At 39.8% G+C, this 20284-nt stretch overlaps 1 protein-coding gene across 1 annotated transcript; it reads right to left on the reverse strand.

Moving 5' to 3' along the window:
* Positions 1-1949: 1949 nt before the first annotated feature.
* On the reverse strand, positions 1950-12259 carry sik1 (salt-inducible kinase 1). Its single transcript, XM_067443410.1, has 14 exons — positions 11996-12259; positions 11345-11544; positions 10986-11102; positions 8695-8758; positions 8090-8251; positions 7697-7821; positions 7451-7574; positions 7140-7360; positions 6611-6760; positions 6407-6517; positions 5852-6077; positions 5513-5767; positions 5172-5397; positions 1950-4930 (listed from the first exon to the last, which is right to left on the reverse strand). Exons 2-14 carry the CDS (start codon positions 11495-11497, stop codon positions 4444-4446), a joined length of 2421 nt encoding a protein of 806 aa, XP_067299511.1. The 5' UTR covers positions 11498-11544; positions 11996-12259; the 3' UTR covers positions 1950-4443.
* Between the last annotated feature and the right edge of the window lie 8025 nt (positions 12260-20284).

Here is a 20284-nt window from a genome sequence, read left to right on the forward strand (position 1 = left end):
CTTCCTCAAGACCCCTGTGATGCAGTCATTATCACTCTGTACAAGAACAAAGTAGAAAAGTTGGACTGTTCCAATTATCGTGCATAACACTTTTGTCTGTTGCTGGCAAAATCATTGCAAGGGTACTGCTGAAATGACTGGTACCCACGATACCAGAAGATCACCTTCCAGAGACACAATGTGGCTTCAGTGCTGACCGAGGAACCACAGACATGGTGTTTGACCAGATTTAGGAGAAGTGATGGGAACAAAATAGAGCGTTGTACATCACCTTCGTGGATCTGACAAAAGCATTTGATACCATGAAGCAGACAGGCACTTAGGAAAAATCTGGGAAAGCTAGGCTGTCCACTGAAGTTCCTCACCATGACCATCATCATGAAGACTAGTATGGACAAGTCAGATACAGCAACGACCTCTCGCAACCCTTTCCAATTGCAGAAGGTGTGAAACAGGGCAGTGTTCTTGCTCCAACACTATTCACCATTGTGTTCAGCATGATGCTCCAACAGACCACAGAGGACCTTGACGAGGCTGATGGCTAATACATACGCTTTCATCTCGATGGGAGCGTGTTCATCCTGAGGCGTCTGCAGGCCCGCACAAAGACCATGGAGCTACTGATCCGGGAGCTGTTTGCTGATGATGCTGCCCTCTTTGCTCACACAGAGGCAGCTATGCAGCGAAATCACGTACTGTTTCGCAAAAACTGCTCAGATCTTCGACCTTGAAGTCAGCTTGAAGAAGACTAAAGGTCTGCATTAGCCCACACCACAAAAAAGTACCATCCACCAAGCATCTCCATCGAACAAACAGAACTGAAGGTTGTCCACCATTTTAGCTACTTGGGGTGCGTAATCTCGTCTGACGTCAGGAACGACAAAGAAGTTGACAACAGCCTGGCTAAAGCAAGCAGTGCATTCAGCAGGTTATACGGACATGTCTGGAACAACAACAACCTCAAAAAAGACACATGTATACAAAGCTTTTGTGCTGACCACTCTCCTGTATGGTGCTGAATCCTGGGTCACGCACTGTCATCATCTGAGACTCCTCAAACTTTTCCACCAGTGCTGCCTCCACACAATCCTCAACATTTGTAGGAGTGACTTTGTCGCTAACACTGAAGTCCTTGAGTCAGCGAAGGTCATTAGCATCGAGGCCATGGTCCTCAAGGTACAACTCTGCTGGGCAGGGCACGTCTCAAGGATGGGGAACCACCAGCTACCAAAGATTGTGCTGTATGGGGAGTTGTCCTTTGGTTACCGCAACTTTGCACCACGAAACCACGAAAGCAGTATAAAGACTCCCTGAATAAGTCCCTCCCTGCTTGCTGCATCGATCACCATCAATGGACAACACAAGCAGCTGATTGTGACTCCTGGAGGTGCACAGTCCACCAGGCCACCTCCCTCTTTGAAGATACCCGCAGGGCGAATAATAGAGGACACAAGGAAAAGAAGAAAGAACCATGTCCCCTCAGTATCCATCCTGGACCAGACCTTGACCTGCAGGCGCTTGTAGCAGGACCTGCCTGTCTCGCATAAGCCTCATCAGCAACCAGCGTGCCTGTAGAAGATGTGGATGTCCTACCATAATCTTCGTTTGCAAAGCCAAGCCATGAGGAGCATGTGCTATGAAAACTGTTTTGAGGGCTACAACTAAATTTTTTGCTTTTCATTACTAAAAATTGGTTATGCTGATGAAGCTTTATTTTTAACTTAAGCATTATTTTATTTAGATTTAGAGTTGTTGTACTCAAAACTATAGACAATAATATAGATTAAGGTTTTTATTATTATTATTATTATTTTATTTTAATGTGTACAGAAACGTGTACATGTCTGTTTATATCATTCTGATAAGCTAATATATGATTTAATTTATCGAAATTTGTTATAAGCAACTGGAAACCCAGAAAAAAGTGGGAAAAAACACAAACACAGAAATTAATTTTCAAGAGGTGTTTTTATTCAAATAAATAGCCACATAAATAAAACTATCTTTCATAAACTTTCACACAGCCATGTACAGTCACACATACAGCAAGCAAGCACATTCTGGAAATATAACACAAAAAAAAAAAAAGGTCAAACAGAATATAATCTTTACAGTTCAGCATCAAAACATAGTGTTTTAAAAGTAACTACAGATTCATACCTGCAGTGGAAACAAACACTATTTTCAAAAGCAACTGTCATTATAAAGTGCATTACTGTCAAACAGCAAATTAAATGAAAGTATAAAATGGATTGTTTAAACTAACAAAAGCATAAAATACACATCTCTGCATCTTTCTGATATACTAAAATCAAGCTTAACATTTTTCACCACCACTGGATTTGTTCAGACAAAGGCACAAGTTTTGGTGATGGGTGAAAACGGAAACACTGCTTCTCACATTACCTTCAATAGCTTTACCTTCATCGCATCTTTTCCTGCACTGGTTTCAAACACTGTTGTTTTATGACCCAATTTGAAAACAACACAGCACAGTTTTATTTTTCTAAACTACTAGAAACCATTGCACAAATATGTCGAATTCACAAAAGACAAGACATGCAACAGGATCATTTAGGACTATGAAAACAGTGATTCAAGCTAACTGTGGAGGTTCAACAATGGTAACACACTATTATTTCATATAAATAGCACACAAACCCAAAACACTTCTGAATCATACTTCTAGCACCTAGATTGTATAAGCTAAAACTATCTCGACAAGACATCTTTAGCTATATGTTTTATATAGCTATGGGGATTTTAGATTTCAAGATTTAATCAAGATGCGGTATGTAAATGCATGGCCTTTCTGAGAAATGGAGGACCTTTGCTTTCTAAAAACAATTACTTATCAAATATTTGTTAATTAGAGGAGGCAGCTAATTCTTACAACTCAGCAGTAAGATTGCTTTTGGGAGATTTTAAAATGCTACACTTAAAAAAAAGACCTTTTCACCACCATGACATCTGTAAAAAAAAAAACTGTTTCTCTTAAGCTTCCCTAGCTGCACTCTCTCTTTGGCTTTTCCTGTTATTTGTCTAGTTCTGCCATACTACCAAGCTAGCCTGGATGCAAAGGCAATCTCTGTCACAAACAGAACAAGCTGTAAAAAAAAAAAAAAAAAAAAATTTGCCAGGCTCTTGTTTCCTATGCTCATGCAGAATTCATCATTAAAATAATCTTGTATATACAATCATTACAAATAGAAAGAAAAAAAATAACATGCTCTAAAAAGAAAGAATAAAATAACATAATCAGGCATGAAGTACCTTGCTTCCCTACAACAGCTTCCTCTCCTGGTTCTACATTTCAATGTGAAATATTGCACTATTCTCATAATCTTTGTTCACGGTTTAAAATAGACATTGTAATGGGCCTAACTTATTCTCATACAGTGTGTTTTGAGTGCCTTCTGAGGTGAATGATCAGTTATGGAGGAGGTAGTGAACTGATGGAAGAGGAGTCTGGAGGGACCAAAACTGAACAGCTAGACCAGACAATGTCTCCTAATATCATTAAATCATTGGTACTATAGGTTCAGATTTATGTGATCATAATTGTCTAGTGTCTTTGTATGGATGTAACACAACATGAAGCAGCATTAAAGTCATAGTCACAGATAGCGAAAGCTCAAAAACCTGGTCTAAGTGAAGACTATGCAGTACCTCTTGTGCTTATACGTTTCCCCAAGGCGCCTCTTCATTGCACACAAATAATTGGAGGCATATTGTGGCTAGTTTGCACACATTTACACATCACAGATGAAATGACAGTATTTTTTTCTTGGTTTTGGAAGTTTAGGATCATTCAGATACTGCATTTTGTTTCAAGAACTTCTAGAAAAGAAATTAAAGAGTCAAAAATCAAAACAAAAAGCAATCAACTTTGGTCTTCTCTGGAGATGTGAAACACAACAAAAAAAGAAGAAGAAAAAAAATGCTCACGACCTGAAAGGAAATCCTTGGAAAAATCTGTGAGGAAGACATCACTGTTCTATTTTCATACTTGTATAGAAGCATCTCTAACATAATCATTCACGATTACGGAGGCCAGTTTTATATATGAGTGGACTCACTCACAAATGGACGAAAACTCACACTCTTCAGTTCAGAGCCCTTTTAGTTCCTTGTTTAGAGCCCCGTCCTTTATTGCTGTGTGGACAGGAACACCTGGCAAGGATTGTGGGCTCAATGAAGAGGATGGTTATTGCTTCTTATTGTCTCTGGTCATTCGAACCCATATAGACACGGTCATGGAATTGTGTGTCCAGAGACAGTACAATTGTCTCTCCTTTGCATTAGACAACTATAGAAAGCATCATCAAAATGAGATGCCTTCTGTTTCTGATACTCAACATCACTGTCCACTGTCTCACTCTGGACTAAGAGTGGTGGAAACAAGCATCGCTCTTAAAATCTTCTTCAAAGTTTTTGCCTTCTTTACTTGACCATGACACAGCTGCTGAGTTGCTGCTTTTGACCAGCACAGACCAGCTCTTGGACATCAGGTTCATGCTCAGTGCTGGTGCTCAGGCTCCAACTGCCCTGGTGTGGCAGAAAGGAGAAAGGCCCCTGGGACAGGATGGTGGGCTGGATCTGCAAGTGCTGTTGGGACTGAGGGTGGAGATGTGGCCGCTGGCTGATGTGCAGACGAGCTTCAAGAAGATGGGCAGCAGATGCCACGGGAGACAGGGACGAGGAAGAGGATTCAACAGACTGCTGCTGTTGCTGCCACAGGTTGTGCTGAAAGGCGATAGTGGTCTGCTGGCACTGGGGGAGGATAGGTTGAGTTGGGGGGTTGGAAAAGAGCGCAGCGGGGGCAAAGAGGTTGTTGGAGGGAGGAGAAGAAGGGTGGGACTGTGAGAGGAAGAGCATGGGTTGCTGAGACTGGACTTGGGGCTGAGGCTGGTGCTGGATCTGTAGCATCCTGTATGATGGAAGAAGAACAGAGTTTAGGTATTTTCAAGAAATGCACCTCAGTGTTTTCCAGCACTGTTGCTGACAGAGAGTCTATTTACTGTTACATTCGTTTCAGGTTTAATGTGCTGATAAGTTAATTCAGGTGTAATTGATTAAGAAGAGTTAAAAATGTGCAGTTTTGGGGTGCCCTTTTCAAACAGATTAAACCAATCTTAAGCATTATGGCATTGGTATGGATTTCTTCTCACCTCTGCTGATGCAGAACTTCCTCCAGCATGCTGCGGCGTTCACGGAGGCCACTAGAACTCTGGATGCTTGAGGGAGGGCACATAGTTGGGCCGAGTGACCCACGGCTGCCTCTGGAGCATGAGGTCGGAGGGCACACCTGTCGTGCCAGACCTTTGATCTTATTCAACCCCAGCAGGCCTTTTGCACGAGTGTTTTTCCTCAGCTGTTGTCTAAATGCCTTTAGTCCTAAAGAAATAATCACAGTCCAGTTAGAAATAATTTTATCAATGAACATTTTTCAACAGCAGGTCTATGGTGCGATTCTTGGCACATGTGTTTTAAAGTAAATTTTGTTTCTCACCCTGTGTAAGGGAGGTGTCTGAAGCCCTACGCCCCTCCTGGAAGCTGGCTGCAAGCATGCTGCCTTGGTTTTGCAAGAGTAGGTTGGAGGAAAGAGCCAGAGGCATTCCAGCAGAGGTTAAGGCCCCAGGGCCAGTACTGGAGACGAGCATTGATGAAAGATCCTTTACAGCAGTGGAGAGAGCTGGGTTGGTGTTTGAGGAGGACTTCAGACAGCTGTCAGATGAAGCACCGTCTGAGGGGCTAACAACAATACCTGAGAGAAGACAACAGGTGTAATTAACAACCAGATCGGTGCAATAAATCCTTAAAGTCACCATATTATTAACATTGCACTTACAGGGTGGATTGCACTGGTGGAATCGAGCGGAGACCTCTGCAAGCGTATGCCTTCGGGAGGTAGTGCTGGGCAGATGGGGCAGCTGGACCTGCAGCATCCCTTCTTCCTCCTCCAGGTCATGAGGACGCACCTCCTCACTTATGGTGGTCTCCAGCAGGCTGTTGGGGGAGATGGATCGGTTCCACAGGAGCCCATTAAGGCTGGCTTCCACCGGGCACACCACACGCTGAGGAAGGGAGGGAGGCATTCACATTAGCCACTGCCTGTCTCTAATGGAGGAGGGGGATTGGGGGTGCACTGCATATCTGCAATATGAAACAGGACAGGGAGTCTATTTACTGAGCAACTAGGAAGCGAGGTGGGTAACTCTGACACTTGAGGTCCAATGTTTTGCGAAGTGTACTCCCAACCCCAATCAAACACAATGATCCTGAAGACCTTTATTAGCTTGTTTAGGTGTTTATGTTCAGGGTTGCTGGACAGTGGACCTCGAGGGTAAGAGTACCGACCCCCAATCTAGAGAGGAATTACTTCAAGCTCAGGGGATGTACTGACCTGAAACAGGCCTCCTTGTTCACATTCCATCTCTGAATGGACAGAAGCATTCATTTTGGTGGTGATGGGGAAAGCTGAGGTTCTGAAGCTGTCAGATGACTCCAAGATCACCTTGAAAGTGAGATGGACAGAGGAAAGGCTGAGTTAGCAGAGGGAGACTTCATCTTAAACAGGAGATGTTTTTGGCCTCGCTTCAATGCTCACCTCTGGGGTTGAGGAATCAGATGATGTCCTTGACCTCTGATTCCAGGCCCCGCAATGGCGGCTCAGCTGTTGGCTGCGGTGCTCCTTCACTCTTTCTAGCAGCAGGTAATAGATTGCTGAGAAATGGTTGTAGCTACTATTCTGGAGAGACTGTGGGGGTAAATTGAAAAACTGTGGTTATACTGAGTGTCACATTAACAGGTGTAATGAAACACAGGCGGCCTGCATCAAGAATTAACTTCTTAATTGATTTTAGTGAAAGCTAAAAACAACATATGGCAGCTTTAAAAACAGAGGCTACTGTGTTTATCCTTTTGGTGGCAACTGAAGAGCATATTTAAAGCTGCAGGAAGCTGGATTGGTTTTTGCTTTTATTCTGAGGTGACAAATTGACAATTTATGTCCTTTCAAACAACATGTATTAACCCTTACTCTGTTAAACATGCCCTTTCCTGCAAGAAAATATCTAAGCCCGTACTGTTTGTAACATACACACAATCTATCTCTACAATCCCATCCCTTTTCTCACCTCCACAGTCCTCTGTCTGTCAATGCCAAGGGTCTGCATGATGGCTAAGACGGGCTCACTGTAGTCTCCCAGGTTTGAGTTGTAGTCAGTAAAGGACAGGGAAAGGGTCTGTTGGGGTGCGCTGGGATCCGCAAGCATCCATCGGTGCTGCTTGATCTGAGCCACACTGATCCGCTTGGCAGGGTCAACCACCAGCATCTTACGAATTAGATTTTCACAGTCTGGAGAAGGAGATGAGGTTTCAGTCAAAAAAAAAAGTTTTTTATGAAGCTGCAGAATTTTACATGAACAGGGGGAGTGTAGAACTGTACCTTGGGACATGAAGAATGGTATTCTGAATCGGCCCTCTGTCACTCTTTGTCTCAGAGCCGGAAGACTCTCCCCATCAAAGGGCAGGGACCCGCACACCAGTACATACAGAACCACACCTAGACTCTGTGAAAGACAAACATTTGGAGCATGTATTAAACTAGATTTGCATTTACACCAGTGTTATATTGTATATGATATGATATAATGTTTAAGAAATCAGGTGAAAATCAGAATGATGAACATACCCAAATGTCTAACTGTGGCCCCTCATACTCTTTCCCCTCAAAGACCTCTGGGGCAGCATATGGAGGGCTTCCACACCACGTGGAGAGAGGCTCCCCGGCATTGTAGAAATTTCCAAATCCAAAGTCTGGAAGAAGCAGAATAGAAGTGAGTTCTTTGTTTATGAAAATTCTGATTACTCATAAAATATAAAGTAAAATTATATAATGAATGCATTATTATTATTATTTTTTGGTAGAAAGAAGCAGAATGGTTTGATTACTATATTTTATTTCTGAGCTTGTGAATATAGTAATTACTTTCTTTTTAAGACACTAAATATCTTGCACTGGGAAGGGTTTATGAGCGGGGCACATCAATATGTAAACCCTTAAAAGCTTTTTTTCTCTGCTCACCTGCCAGCTTGATGTTCATGTTGGCATCCAGCAGCAGGTTTTCAGTTTTGAGGTCTCTGTGGACTATGTGGTGCCGGTGGCAGTAGTCCACAGCTGTCAGAATCTGCCAAAACTTCTTACGAGCCTCGTTTTCACTCATCCTTCCATTGGACGTCAGATAGTCTGTAAAGAAGAGGACGGCTTAGAAAGGGAGGAGACGATGCCTTAAAAACACCATATAAAGACATAACCAAGCCTAAGGTTTATCTGGGGAGACAGCCATTGTTGTTTTTTAAAGGCTGAGTGTATGACAGGTGAAGAGACAGATATGTTATATGTGTTTAAATCCCTAGGTGGTGAGGAGAAGCAGAGGTACAGCAGCTTATCCCTTTTACAGGGTTACATAAAGCTTGAAAATCCAACACCTGTCTCGCTCTGTGCTCCCTCACTGACTCACTGCTCTGACGGCAGTGTTGATCTAAATAATTCTTTCCCCGTCAGACCTCATTATCTACAATAACTGGACAAGAGGTTTTGGGAGAGACATAGACGTCAAAAACAATAGACGCCCTTCAATCCTTTCACAGATTACTTAGTCATTCATTTACAAAAGTGTTTCCACTTACCAAACATTTCTCCGTTTTTTGCATACTCTGTCACAATGTACAGCATGTCTTTGGTCTCCATGACCTGTAAAGACAAAAACATAATTGTTTATTATTTCATTTTGCTATTATTACTATACATTTAGCTAGTTCTTTTAAAATGCTGAGCATGTAGCTTTGCAGTAGATTCTTTTAATAATATACACGTTCTCTTATATGTCCATGGAAATTTTATGCATCAACAGCCCAACTATCTTAACTTCCCTTTTAAAGCAAATTTCCTCTTTCTGTTAACGTTTTTCAGAGGACAGGTTAGTTTGCAATGACCATTGCATAAGAGTGTAATAAGCATTTCCTGAATGCCCTGAGCACACACACAAACACACATGTCTGATCCATTACCGCCTCTGAAGCAGCTAATGACAACTGAAACTTCAGCTATCTTCACTGACCCGTTTCTTATAAGCCATAAAACATGTTCACACATAAGACCCAGATTGAGCACAAAGGCATGCAGTGACACAAAAGAAACTGGAGTTTAATCACTAATAGCGTAGCAAATTATAAAAGAGAGGGTGTATGACATCCTCACCCTTTACAAAAATGTCTCGTATGTTCCCGGCAGAGGCCTGAGGGAGAAACACTAAACGCTGCTGCGCTACCAGAAAGAGTTGCACAACAGGTTCTGCGCTGTCCTCTTTTTCTATCACTGAGAAAACCTGTGTAATCATCCATACACAGGCGCAGACACTCGATACTTTAGGTCAGTGCGTAACACGACGTGTAATCACCCATGTAGTCAGGCTGTGCAACAGCAGGAAAAGGGTCTTTATCTCCAGATAACCCAAACGTCCAAAGAGTTTAGCCTTTAATGTCAACCCAGAGGTGCCAATGATGTCATAGCTTCCTTAGAAACCCCGGCCTGCTTGGCCCACAGAGACATCTCCCTCCGTCACAAATGCAGAGGGAGATGAGTGAAGGAAACTATTGATAGTTTTAAAAAAGAGTGCATGTGTCTGAAGTGAATGAAAAGCTAAAGGCAATAAAAGGACTGTTTGTACAAGAAGCAAGAGAACGGAAACAGTTTATGATGAAGGGTCACGGGTCACTAGCTCCACATTTTTCATCTCAAAGGCTTTCTCCTTTAAATAAAAAGGGCTTTAGTTATGAAAGGAGAGGCACATTTCAGGTTATCTGACACCAAAATGAGCTGAAAATCCAGGTCGCTTTCATCAAGGATTCTTACTGATATTGCAGCCATCAGCTCATATGTTAGATGACATTAAGATATCTTTTAATTAATTAATATGTAAGCGTATGCTGAAGGAAAGGCACACAGCTCATATCAAACTACACACGCTGCTGTTCAGTTCCCAAAACCTCTCAAAACCACCTCTTACAAATGTGAGGGGTCAGACCCAAAAGCAGTGAGCTGAGATGTTATTCCCAAGGATTTTGTTAATGCTAATCTGAACAAAACAAACGTAAATGGTACAGGCTATGAGAGAAAGAATGCGCTGACGCCTTAGCACCCTGCTAGCCTGCCACTGTTTGCATGAGTGTGCGAGCCAAACTATGGTGACAAAACAAGCCCAGGGATCAAATCAGATTGTACTTCTTAGAGATTTTTCCTCATTACAGACAGCTAGCTTCACGTGACTCTGCAGACACATTGCACTTGGCTTCCACCCGTGTTAATTAAGTCGGAGATTTAGATCCTGTGTCCTTATGTCCAACACACTCTCTCCTTTTCTGTGTCTATCATTCCCAGGCGAACCACACATTTTAGACACAGATTAATCCACTACAATCATATTTTAAAAATGGGATCCAAAATCCAACAAATCACTTCAAAACAGCCTTGAATCTGAATAAAAAGTGCCATTGTTATATTACTAAATTGTTTTTATTAAAACCGTGCAGATCTTACTTCAATGATCTATCTACTGCTTCTATTCATTTTTTTTGTGTAATATTTTTTTTATTTCTGTCATATATTTTTCATTCAATAAAACAAGGCTTAGACAATATGACAACACATAATTAACAGTGCAATGCAGTGGACAGTTGCTATGCAGAAGCAGGATGCAAGTGAGAAAGTAACTTGTCTATTTATATTTTGCAACGATTACCAGATGTACTTTCAGGGAAGAACGCCTCACCATATGCGTGACCAACACTTAGACATTCATTCACCATTTAACCACACTCTCTTAATGTCACGGAGCATAAAATAAAACACTCCCTCAGTTTAAATAACATTAATCCAGGGCTTTTGTTTGTAATTATAACACCATTATAGCTCAGCTTACCTGATAAAGCTTTATGATGTGAGGGTGATTGAGCAGCTTCATAATCTGAACCTCCCGGTAGATTTTCTCCAAATTGGCAGAGTTCAGTCTTGTTTTATCAATTATTTTAATTGCAACCTGCATGGAAATGCAATAAAATGCACTTAGTATGCATTATGCAGAATTTATTGAACATTATTATTACTGGATGATTTGAAGGAATAAAAAATTATAATAATATATAAAAGCAAAAAAATAAATAACAATAATAAATAAATAAATAAATAAATAAATAAATAAATAAATAAATAAATAAATAAATAAATAAATAAATAAATAAAAACATTATATTGAAGTATTGCATGATGCAGAAGTCTTACCTGTGTTTTCGTCACTTTGTGCCTGGCCAGTTTCACCACGGCAAAGTTTCCCTTGCCGAGGGTTCTGATGATCTCATAGAAGCCGACCTGCAGAGGCCTGGCCTGGACACAACTTGACTGAGAGCCCGTGCTGCTGTCCGTCATTATAACCATGGTGCCGGGTTTGTGTGTGCCTAAGCGCAGCGATAACTTTATTTGATCTGCAATAAACAATCAATAGTAAGTTATAAATGTGCAATAATAATGCTGAACTTTATAATAATAATAATAATAATTATTATTATTCGTTAGCAATGATTCTTACAAATGCAATCCCATCACAACCTTCAAAAACAGTCTAGTGCTTGATACATCAATAAAGCAAATCTCCTAATAACATTTTATTTTATTAATCTCATTTAAGATGCACTGATATCTATATAACATTTTAATTTAAGTGAAATTGTCATTCGAACTGAACTGTTATCAACTCAACAATAAACCCACATTACACAAAATGACAATGTCCTTGAAATTCTGTGAGAAATGTCAAATTAAAATCAAATAAAAGAAAACAAATAGGTATATAAATGACAAAGTGTTTATATCTGTTAGACCTTAATTTTACACATGCACGTCATGTGAAAGTAACAAAGACGAAAATACGCTTACCTTTAACACATGAATAAAATCCACCTTCTTCCACAGTACAAATGGTTTTTAAGTCTGCATTTACAATTCATTCCTCGTGTAAATTTTTGAGGTTGAAAAATATTTTGTTTTTATTTTGTCTTGATGATAGTTTCCTATGTACAACGATATACACTTTTACGGAGCGCGCTACTATGTACAGGGTGCCGCTCCGGCCACTGAGGCTCCGCTCTATAGCAGCTCTACTGACATGAGAGAAACGCTACAGGCTCATGGTGTGATGAGGGACTCCGCCTCCTCCCCCCTTGCCATAACAAACTGATACCCGCCTTATTAACGTCATACTCGCGTCAGAGCTCTGAGCGGGGCGCGAGGCCGGGCGAGCGCACAAGGCAGAAGTTGCCGAGCAACTGTGCGGGCTCGTCGTACGGTGACGCCAGTGCTGATGGAGGGGTTGCTTGGAGATGAGGACGATGACGCCAGTGGCAGAGATGTGTCGCCGCTCTCAAGCTGTTAGTGTTATGTGGAGACTCAGAGTCTGCTCCACCTGCTGGAAGGCATGCATACTCCGCGCGCTCTATCACAGCTGTCAACTTGCTTGACATGCTCGTGTTATTTGAGGAATACAAAGAATGAATTATGATTGTGGTGTGTGGACGCAAATGAGAATGCATGTTTGTTTTGGCGCGATGGGGTGCATAAGTTCACAGTATAGGCTACATAAAAATAAATTAAAAAAATGCTATATTTTTCCACATAAAGGGATATTTACATCTGCTATTTGCGGAATTCCTAATGGCAACTAATATAGTTAACATTTATATTGCCTTTTAACATGTTTTAAAGAGTTTTGATCAATTTCTTCCTATGGTGTAGCATCTGCAGTAAAGAGTATTGTCCCCACATGGCTAATAAAACATAAATGGGTCAAATGTAATTGTTTTTCACTTTATTTCTGTTACATAACACACACACACACACACACACACACACACACACACACACACACACACACACACACACACACACACACACACACACATGTTGGTCTATGTGGTTTACAGGGACTCTCCATAGGCGTAATGGTTTTTATACTTTACAAACCGTACTTTCTATCCCCTTACACTGCCCCTGCCCCTAAACCTACCCATCACTGGAAACATTCTGCATTTTTACTTTCTCAAAAAAACATCATTTAGTATGTTTTTAAGGCCATTTGAATTATGAGGACATTTGATATGTCCTCATAAACCACATTTATAGTGTAATACCAGTGTAATACCCATGTAGTTATACAAATTTGTGTCCTCATAAACCACATAAACAGGCCCACACACACACACACACACACACACACACACACACACATATATATATATATATATATATATATATATATATACATACATACATACATGCATATAGCCTAAATGTTATGTTCAGATAAATATTTAGTAAGAAAGGAAATAGTTAGGGGCTGTTTACCAAACACTTTTATCTATTGTGATTTACAAAATACGTATTACAGTCAGTCAGCCTGCATGGAGCCACCTGAGGCAAAACATGTTCAGTTCAATTCATTCAATTTATATCATTTCCTGAAGGCAATTTGCTCGCAGCCTTTACACAACAATACATTAAAAAGTATAAAATAAAAACTTCCTTCCAAATTCCAGATTATTTGAATCAGAATTGTAAAAGCTTTACAACAGAATGGATAATATGCATACACCTCTAATAATATATATATATATATATATATATATATATATATATATATATATATATATATATATATATATATATATATATATATATATATATATATATATATATATATATATATATATATATATATATATATATATATATATATATATATATATATATATATATATATATATAAAGAATATGCATTTTCCGTCCATCAGTCAAGGGGGTAAGTTGGTTATATGCATTTTATATTTCATGTACAATTCATAAACATTTAGTTTTTTTTTTCTAATAATACTGTATCGAATATTTTACATAGCCACAAGTATGTGGACAACCTCATCTAACAGGTTTGAATTTTCAGCCACACCAATTTCTTGCATAGCTTATATAGAACTATCATGACAACTCTCATGCTAAAGATTTTTAGGTCAGCCGCAAATATAACTGTGCCCACGCCTACATCCTGACAGTAGTTTTTAAAGGCAAAAGAGGGTTTGCATAAGTGCAAGCTTTTAGTAAACCTGACCCGTGGTCTTGTCTAAATAGATATATACTACGATGCTGCTGTTATTACTGCTGCTGCAGAGCAAGGGGTTGCTCTATTGCCAATACAAACACCAATACGCATGTCCGACATGCTGCTGCTGCACATTCAGCATTTATAAAATTACCTGAGCAGATCTTATACAGGTGGTGCTGGGGAAGGTGGAGGCTTTCAGAGGAAAACTGCTATAGCAAATGCTAACTAGCTGTTTTGAGCAGCGAGCAAATTGGCTGCAGATGTGACAAGAACCAATCAGCATGTGTCATAAACAATGTAAATCTTGTCAGGTTAAGGACCCATCAGACAGCGCCATTTAGAGTTTTGTAACAGAACTTGGTATGCATACAGCCATATGGTACTTGATGTTAATCCCAATGTTTCTGAAATTATGTCCAAAAGGCACATTGCAATATTTTCAAGAAATAGATCCAAATATGAGTATACACATTAGTGTGTGCATTGCACAATTTTGTTCTTGGAAAACACCATTTACAGGGCTCTTCGCAAGATTCGAGTCTCCTTCTCAAAGTCAAGGTTGTGAGTAATTTGTTCTGCAGCTCACACGAGAGGGATGGGCGCATCATTCATTGTGTATGCACAGCGCTGATCTATATGACAATGCTTAATGTCCACAGAGAGCATATACCGCATTGGCATTAGCATATCTTAGAGATCTTACACGTGCACACAAATATGTGCACACACAAGCTTTTGCATGCAGGCTCCTCCCTGTGAACACACAGTTTCGTTTATGCATATTCACACACACACACACACACACACACACACCAGTGCATATTTATGCTCAAGGCAGCCCCGCAGAGGACTTTAATGGCTGATACAGATAAAGATCTACTGGTAATTGCTGCGTCAACACTGAAACATACGCAGAAGGCTAATATGATGGTAGCATTACAACACTGCATTGATGACAGATGGGGCAACAGGGTCATAAAACACATACTTATTTGTCATGAAATTAAACATGTGACATCACCCTCATTATCACCAGGTGAAATGTTTAACTTTCTGTGATCTCAATTCATATGTCAAACAGATGAAATATGTTTCAGATTAAAGGCATTCAAGCAGCTCCATAAGTCATATTTCAGACGTTACTGCTTCCAATTCTTCACAAAAGGGAAGCAGATTCTTTCATAACAGTGGCTCTTATGCGAAAGATCTCTTTTGAGTCAAATATTGTCATCTCCTGTGAATGAAATCTTTTTTTTATTTATCAAGTATGGCTTAGTCGCTATATGCGTATGCACGGTTTGCAGGCTGATGGGTTGCGGAAAGCACCTAGATTTCCTTTTTTACACAAGGCGAAGGTTGGGGACTCCTTTTGGTTTTAATATCTCTGAGAAGAAAAACCCAATATAGTATCTTCACGTCGTGACATTAATGAGGGGTCTCCCTCAAAAGCGGACGACCTTTCAGAAATAGAGGACACGGCGCCTACGCAAAAGACTATATGAAGGCCTCCGGGGGAGTTTCTTGGTGTTGGTGGTAAGACATTCAACACATTCAACAAACACACAAACTTTTCCGCTCCATTTATAGTGGCGTCAAAAAGTTTTCTGAGTCATGGTGGAAGGGGAATAGACAGAGAATAAACAAACAAGACACTGGACAACTGCAGAAATGCCAGAGCATCACTAGAAGAAAAGGAAAAGGGGAATGAGGTAGAAACGGTTGATGGGTGGAGGCGCAATCAACACCATACTTCCTCCACAGACCGAGGAAGAGGTGAAAAAACCCAGGTCATCCCACGCTGCTGGTTAATCTTCGCTCAGCTGGAGGAATGCAAACAAAATGCAAAGAAATCAGCTGATTCAAATGTCATACTTTCACCTGACTGTACCTGAAGCATCAGCCCTAAAGGTCACAGGCTATGGCAGTGGAGCTCCGCACTCACCGCAGCACACGGTTTGCATTGCAGATGACTTTAACCCAACCTCTTTGCATATCTCTCTGTTTTGAATATAATCTTACTTTGATATGATCCTGTTTGTTATGCAACCTGTCACATGATGCCACCTGGGATCTGCTTTAGACTCTTAACCTTGAGTGATTTAATCCCAACAAACATTTAGGTCACTGTACAGTTAATATCAATCCTCAAATGAGACTTTTTCCGAGAAACTCTGCCCTTTCACATTAAAGTCAACCTGAAACGCCATTTGCAAGCCATTATGATTCCATAATCTGACATGTAACATTCTGAACCAAATGAAAGGATTAAAATGCACAATAAGAATCATTATTGAGCAAAATATTCACAAGCTCTCAGACATGTCTTATTAGAATAAAACACAACTTATTACATTTTAATAAAACTTTTTTACGACTACAGCTAAAATTAGAAAACAGAAAAAACAAACAGGGGAATGAGGAATTATAATTGTTAAAGGCAGGGAAGATCGTTTATTTCATAATATATATATATATATATATATATATATATATATATATATATATATATATATATATATATATTTCTGATAGCTTCACATCCTGATAGCAATCAATTATAGAAGTGGTCTAAATATTAAAACATGCACATATGAACGTATGTGGAAGTCTCAAGACCAACAAATATTTGTCCAATCATTGCATTCGGTCCGAATACAATAATAGGATGTCTTATGCCTGTCAAAGTATGTATTTCCATACCTCCGCTCGCCCTGCTCGTGCAGACATCACACGTCATCAGCACATTTCACGAGGCCTTGCAGAGTTGTGGACAGATACTGAGCACAAAAAACCAAACAGCAGCTGCCTTCTACAGATCCTCCTGAATCAAAACAACGATCTTATGCTCTATGCCCTATGTCGTAATTCCAATCATGAGATGGCAACCTGTGACTTTCTAACCGGGAGCTTTACGACCTCAGGATAACATTTTTGTGTTTCTATGTCAACAGTATCAACACCAAAATGAATCGGCAGCAGTCAGGTGGTACAAATCAGAGCTTGTTTATGTTCTTTATTATTGTATTGTTATGTGCTTTGAGACATGCATGAGGTCATTTCACAGCGTCTCTCATTCGTGATGCTGTACCAAGCCTGCGGTACTCCTCTCAGAAACTGAAGCCTCCACGCCTCGATCGCCACCAGGTGGCCGGTCCCAGTATAGCTCATAAGCCCTGCCCCTCTGTGTTTTCTAATGGACGCGAGACCAAGGGGGTAATCTAGCACTCGGAAAGCGTTCCACCCATAGGGGCTGCCATTGCTAACCAAGCCATCACCTGCTGTTAGCATCCCATTGACTCCCATTCATTTTTGAGTCACTTTGACAGTGAATAACTTTACATCTGAGACTTTTAAAGACTCCGTTTGTCTATTGTTTATTTCTAAAGAAACACGACAATGCATAAAAGGCTCCATTACTTTGTATCTTACACTATCGCCCCGCAGAAGCTGTTTTTGTAAAAATAGGCTAACGATTGAGTCATAACCAACGCGACTCTGTCGCACAGTTGAGAAATTACCGTATAGACAGGAGGAGACGCTCGGAAGCTATATTTTACTGTCTATAAGACAGTCGGGGGGACGTGGAGACATAAAGTCTGATAAAGTGAAGGGGGAAGAATGGGGAGAAGCCCATAGTGAGCCAAAAGCAACGGGAGAAAATATTTAAACAGCGTGATTCAGATTTCACTTTTCACAACTACTAGAAGACCTAACTGTCTAAACTAGCTGACCTAACCTAAGAACTGTCAGACAGGTTGCTTACGTCACATCTACGTCGTCAAGCTCAGTCTGAGCCTGCGCAGTTCGCTTAGCCATCAGAAAGAGAGTGCTCCTTACTGACCTCACTTTTTCGCCGTTGAAGTCAATGGGATAGCTCTGTCCATTTCTTTTCCTGAGACAAACTCATTCCAAACTCAACTCAAATTACACTTCAAAAAAGTGTTCTTTTTTTTCCAAATTTGGTTTCTGTAACTGTAGGTCACTGTTTTTTTCACATTTTTTTTTTTTCATTTCAAGTGTTCATTTTTTAAATATCTGTGGTTTCTGTGGTTCTGTGGTTTTAATTAGTTATTTGATGCTATAAAAACGGGGTGTGACGTCATGATTGTCAGCTGAGACTGACTCTGAGTGAAGTTGTCACTGACTTTTTTTGGGAGGAGATTTGAGCTTTAGCTTTAAAGGTCCCGTTCTTCACGTGTTTTCGAAGCTTTGATTATGTTTATAGTGTGCAATATAACATGAGTTCATGTTTCGCGTGTGAAAAAACAGTATTTTTCACACAATTTCCTTATCTGTACAGCGCTGTTTCCTCTGTCCTAAAAACGTCCTGATGATTTCCTTGTTCTATGAAGTCCCTCCTTCAGAAACACGTAACGAGTTCTGATTGGGCCAGCGCTTACCGCACTGTGATTGGACAGCAGCTTAGCGCACTTTGCCCGGAAAGGTCCCGCCTCTTACCATAACTGGGAGATGCAAGCACTGAATGCGCGCTCTTCTCCACGTGGGAGAGCAACAAGACCACGCCCCCTTTTTTGCGTGTTCTTGTGGGCGGAGGGTTAGTCAACAAACGGTTCTAGTGACGTCATTACATCCCTACACTTCCTGCTGTAGTCCAAACCGGCCGTTCGCTGTAGGCTTTGAAAGGGAACTTCTGTTAAATAAAATATCTCACTTGGCATTGAACTTTGAGCTTTATAATTTTACAGGTATTATTTATGCTCTAACAGCAACATTACACACTAACTAAAGTTTGAAAGATGGAATCGTGAAGAACGGGACCTTTAAATGATACATTTCCATAACTGTTTATTTCACACCGACATAATGAATTGCACCTCTACTTCCTGCTCTCTAACTACTTTGTCCCAATTCTGTAAACATCTAAAATATTTAAAAAGTGTTTATGTTAATGTTAATGTAAATATTTAAATGAATGTTTATCAGAATGATGGTTATATATGTACTATACTGTGTATTATTCAACATGACATTCATCATTTTCAGCTTTGGGTAAATTAATAGTTAAAATTGTATTAATTACTAGCTACTAATGATATCTTCAACAGTGTAATTAGATACTAATACTCTCTCTAAATAGTATTGGATTACTTATTATTACTTAATCCCAAATCAACCTCGGCAGGTTGAACAATACAAGGATAGACATGGCATTTCTCTTTTAATTCTTTTAAATAAATAATATAAAATTGTATAGATTATTCTTGAACTGACCAAAGTATTTAAAAGGGAGAAGGTTATCAGCAACTTACATTTTAACAGTAGACTTAACATTTTGCTGTGAAATCCAGTATTGTTTCTAGTCTATATAATGTTTTGCAATTACATCAGAAGTAACAGTAATTCAATTATACAGAAAAAAAACTCAATGGAAAAGTAATTCAATTACAGTAATTCATTAATTACGGTCATTTTATTTTCCGTTATTTCTTCTCATGAAAAAGGGGGGAAAAAATTGAATGACACATTGATAAATACAATTTAGAAAATTAAAAAAATACATTTCATCCTAAGTTTGTGTGCAATCATTCTGAGGTGTTCTGTATGTTTGCCACATAAAGCTGAAGAAAATAACATCCTCAATCCTCAATAACGCACACAAATACACACACAGATGTTTCATAAATAGTCAGGAAAGGTTATTGGCATGGGCAATGATTCATAGTACAACTTGCAGTTTTCTTCTGACGTTATTGTGGAGATTATGACCCAAGAGAATGTGTGGATGCGTGTGTTTATGGGAGAGAGAACGAAGCCTGAATAAAACAGTCTGTGACAAAAGCCTGTGCAATGGCTTCACTAATCTGATTAACTTACTTCAGTTGTCTAAAAAGTGTTTTAGCTGTGCTCTGATGATGATTAACCACCCAAGGCAATGCTGCTCCTGCTTGCTTTGCAAACATCTCACCCAATCAAAACAGACATGTTGGCACCCAAAACAATCACTGTTTATTAAAAGCTACAGAACTAGCATTCTGTGCAAGTCATATTGCCATATAATTAGCTATGTCCTATTTACCTTCACTTTTTTGTGTCATAAAAGAATGAAAGGCTCT

The sequence above is a fragment of the Pseudorasbora parva genome, chromosome 5 (assembly GCF_024679245.1).
Source record: "Pseudorasbora parva isolate DD20220531a chromosome 5, ASM2467924v1, whole genome shotgun sequence".
In the NCBI taxonomy this organism is placed as follows: domain Eukaryota; kingdom Metazoa; phylum Chordata; class Actinopteri; order Cypriniformes; family Gobionidae; genus Pseudorasbora; species Pseudorasbora parva.

Coding starts and splice junctions, on each gene's coding strand:
- sik1 (XM_067443410.1), bottom strand. CDS start 11,497: ATGGTTATAATGACGGACAGCAGCACGGGCTCTCAGTCAAGTTGTGTC. Junction 8,759..10,985: donor ACATCATAAAGCTTTATCAG/GTAAGCTGAGCT, acceptor TTGTCTTTACAG/GTCATGGAGACCAAAGACAT. Junction 7,822..8,089: donor CATGAACATCAAGCTGGCAG/GTGAGCAGAGAA, acceptor TGCTTCTTCCAG/ACTTTGGATTTGGAAATTTC.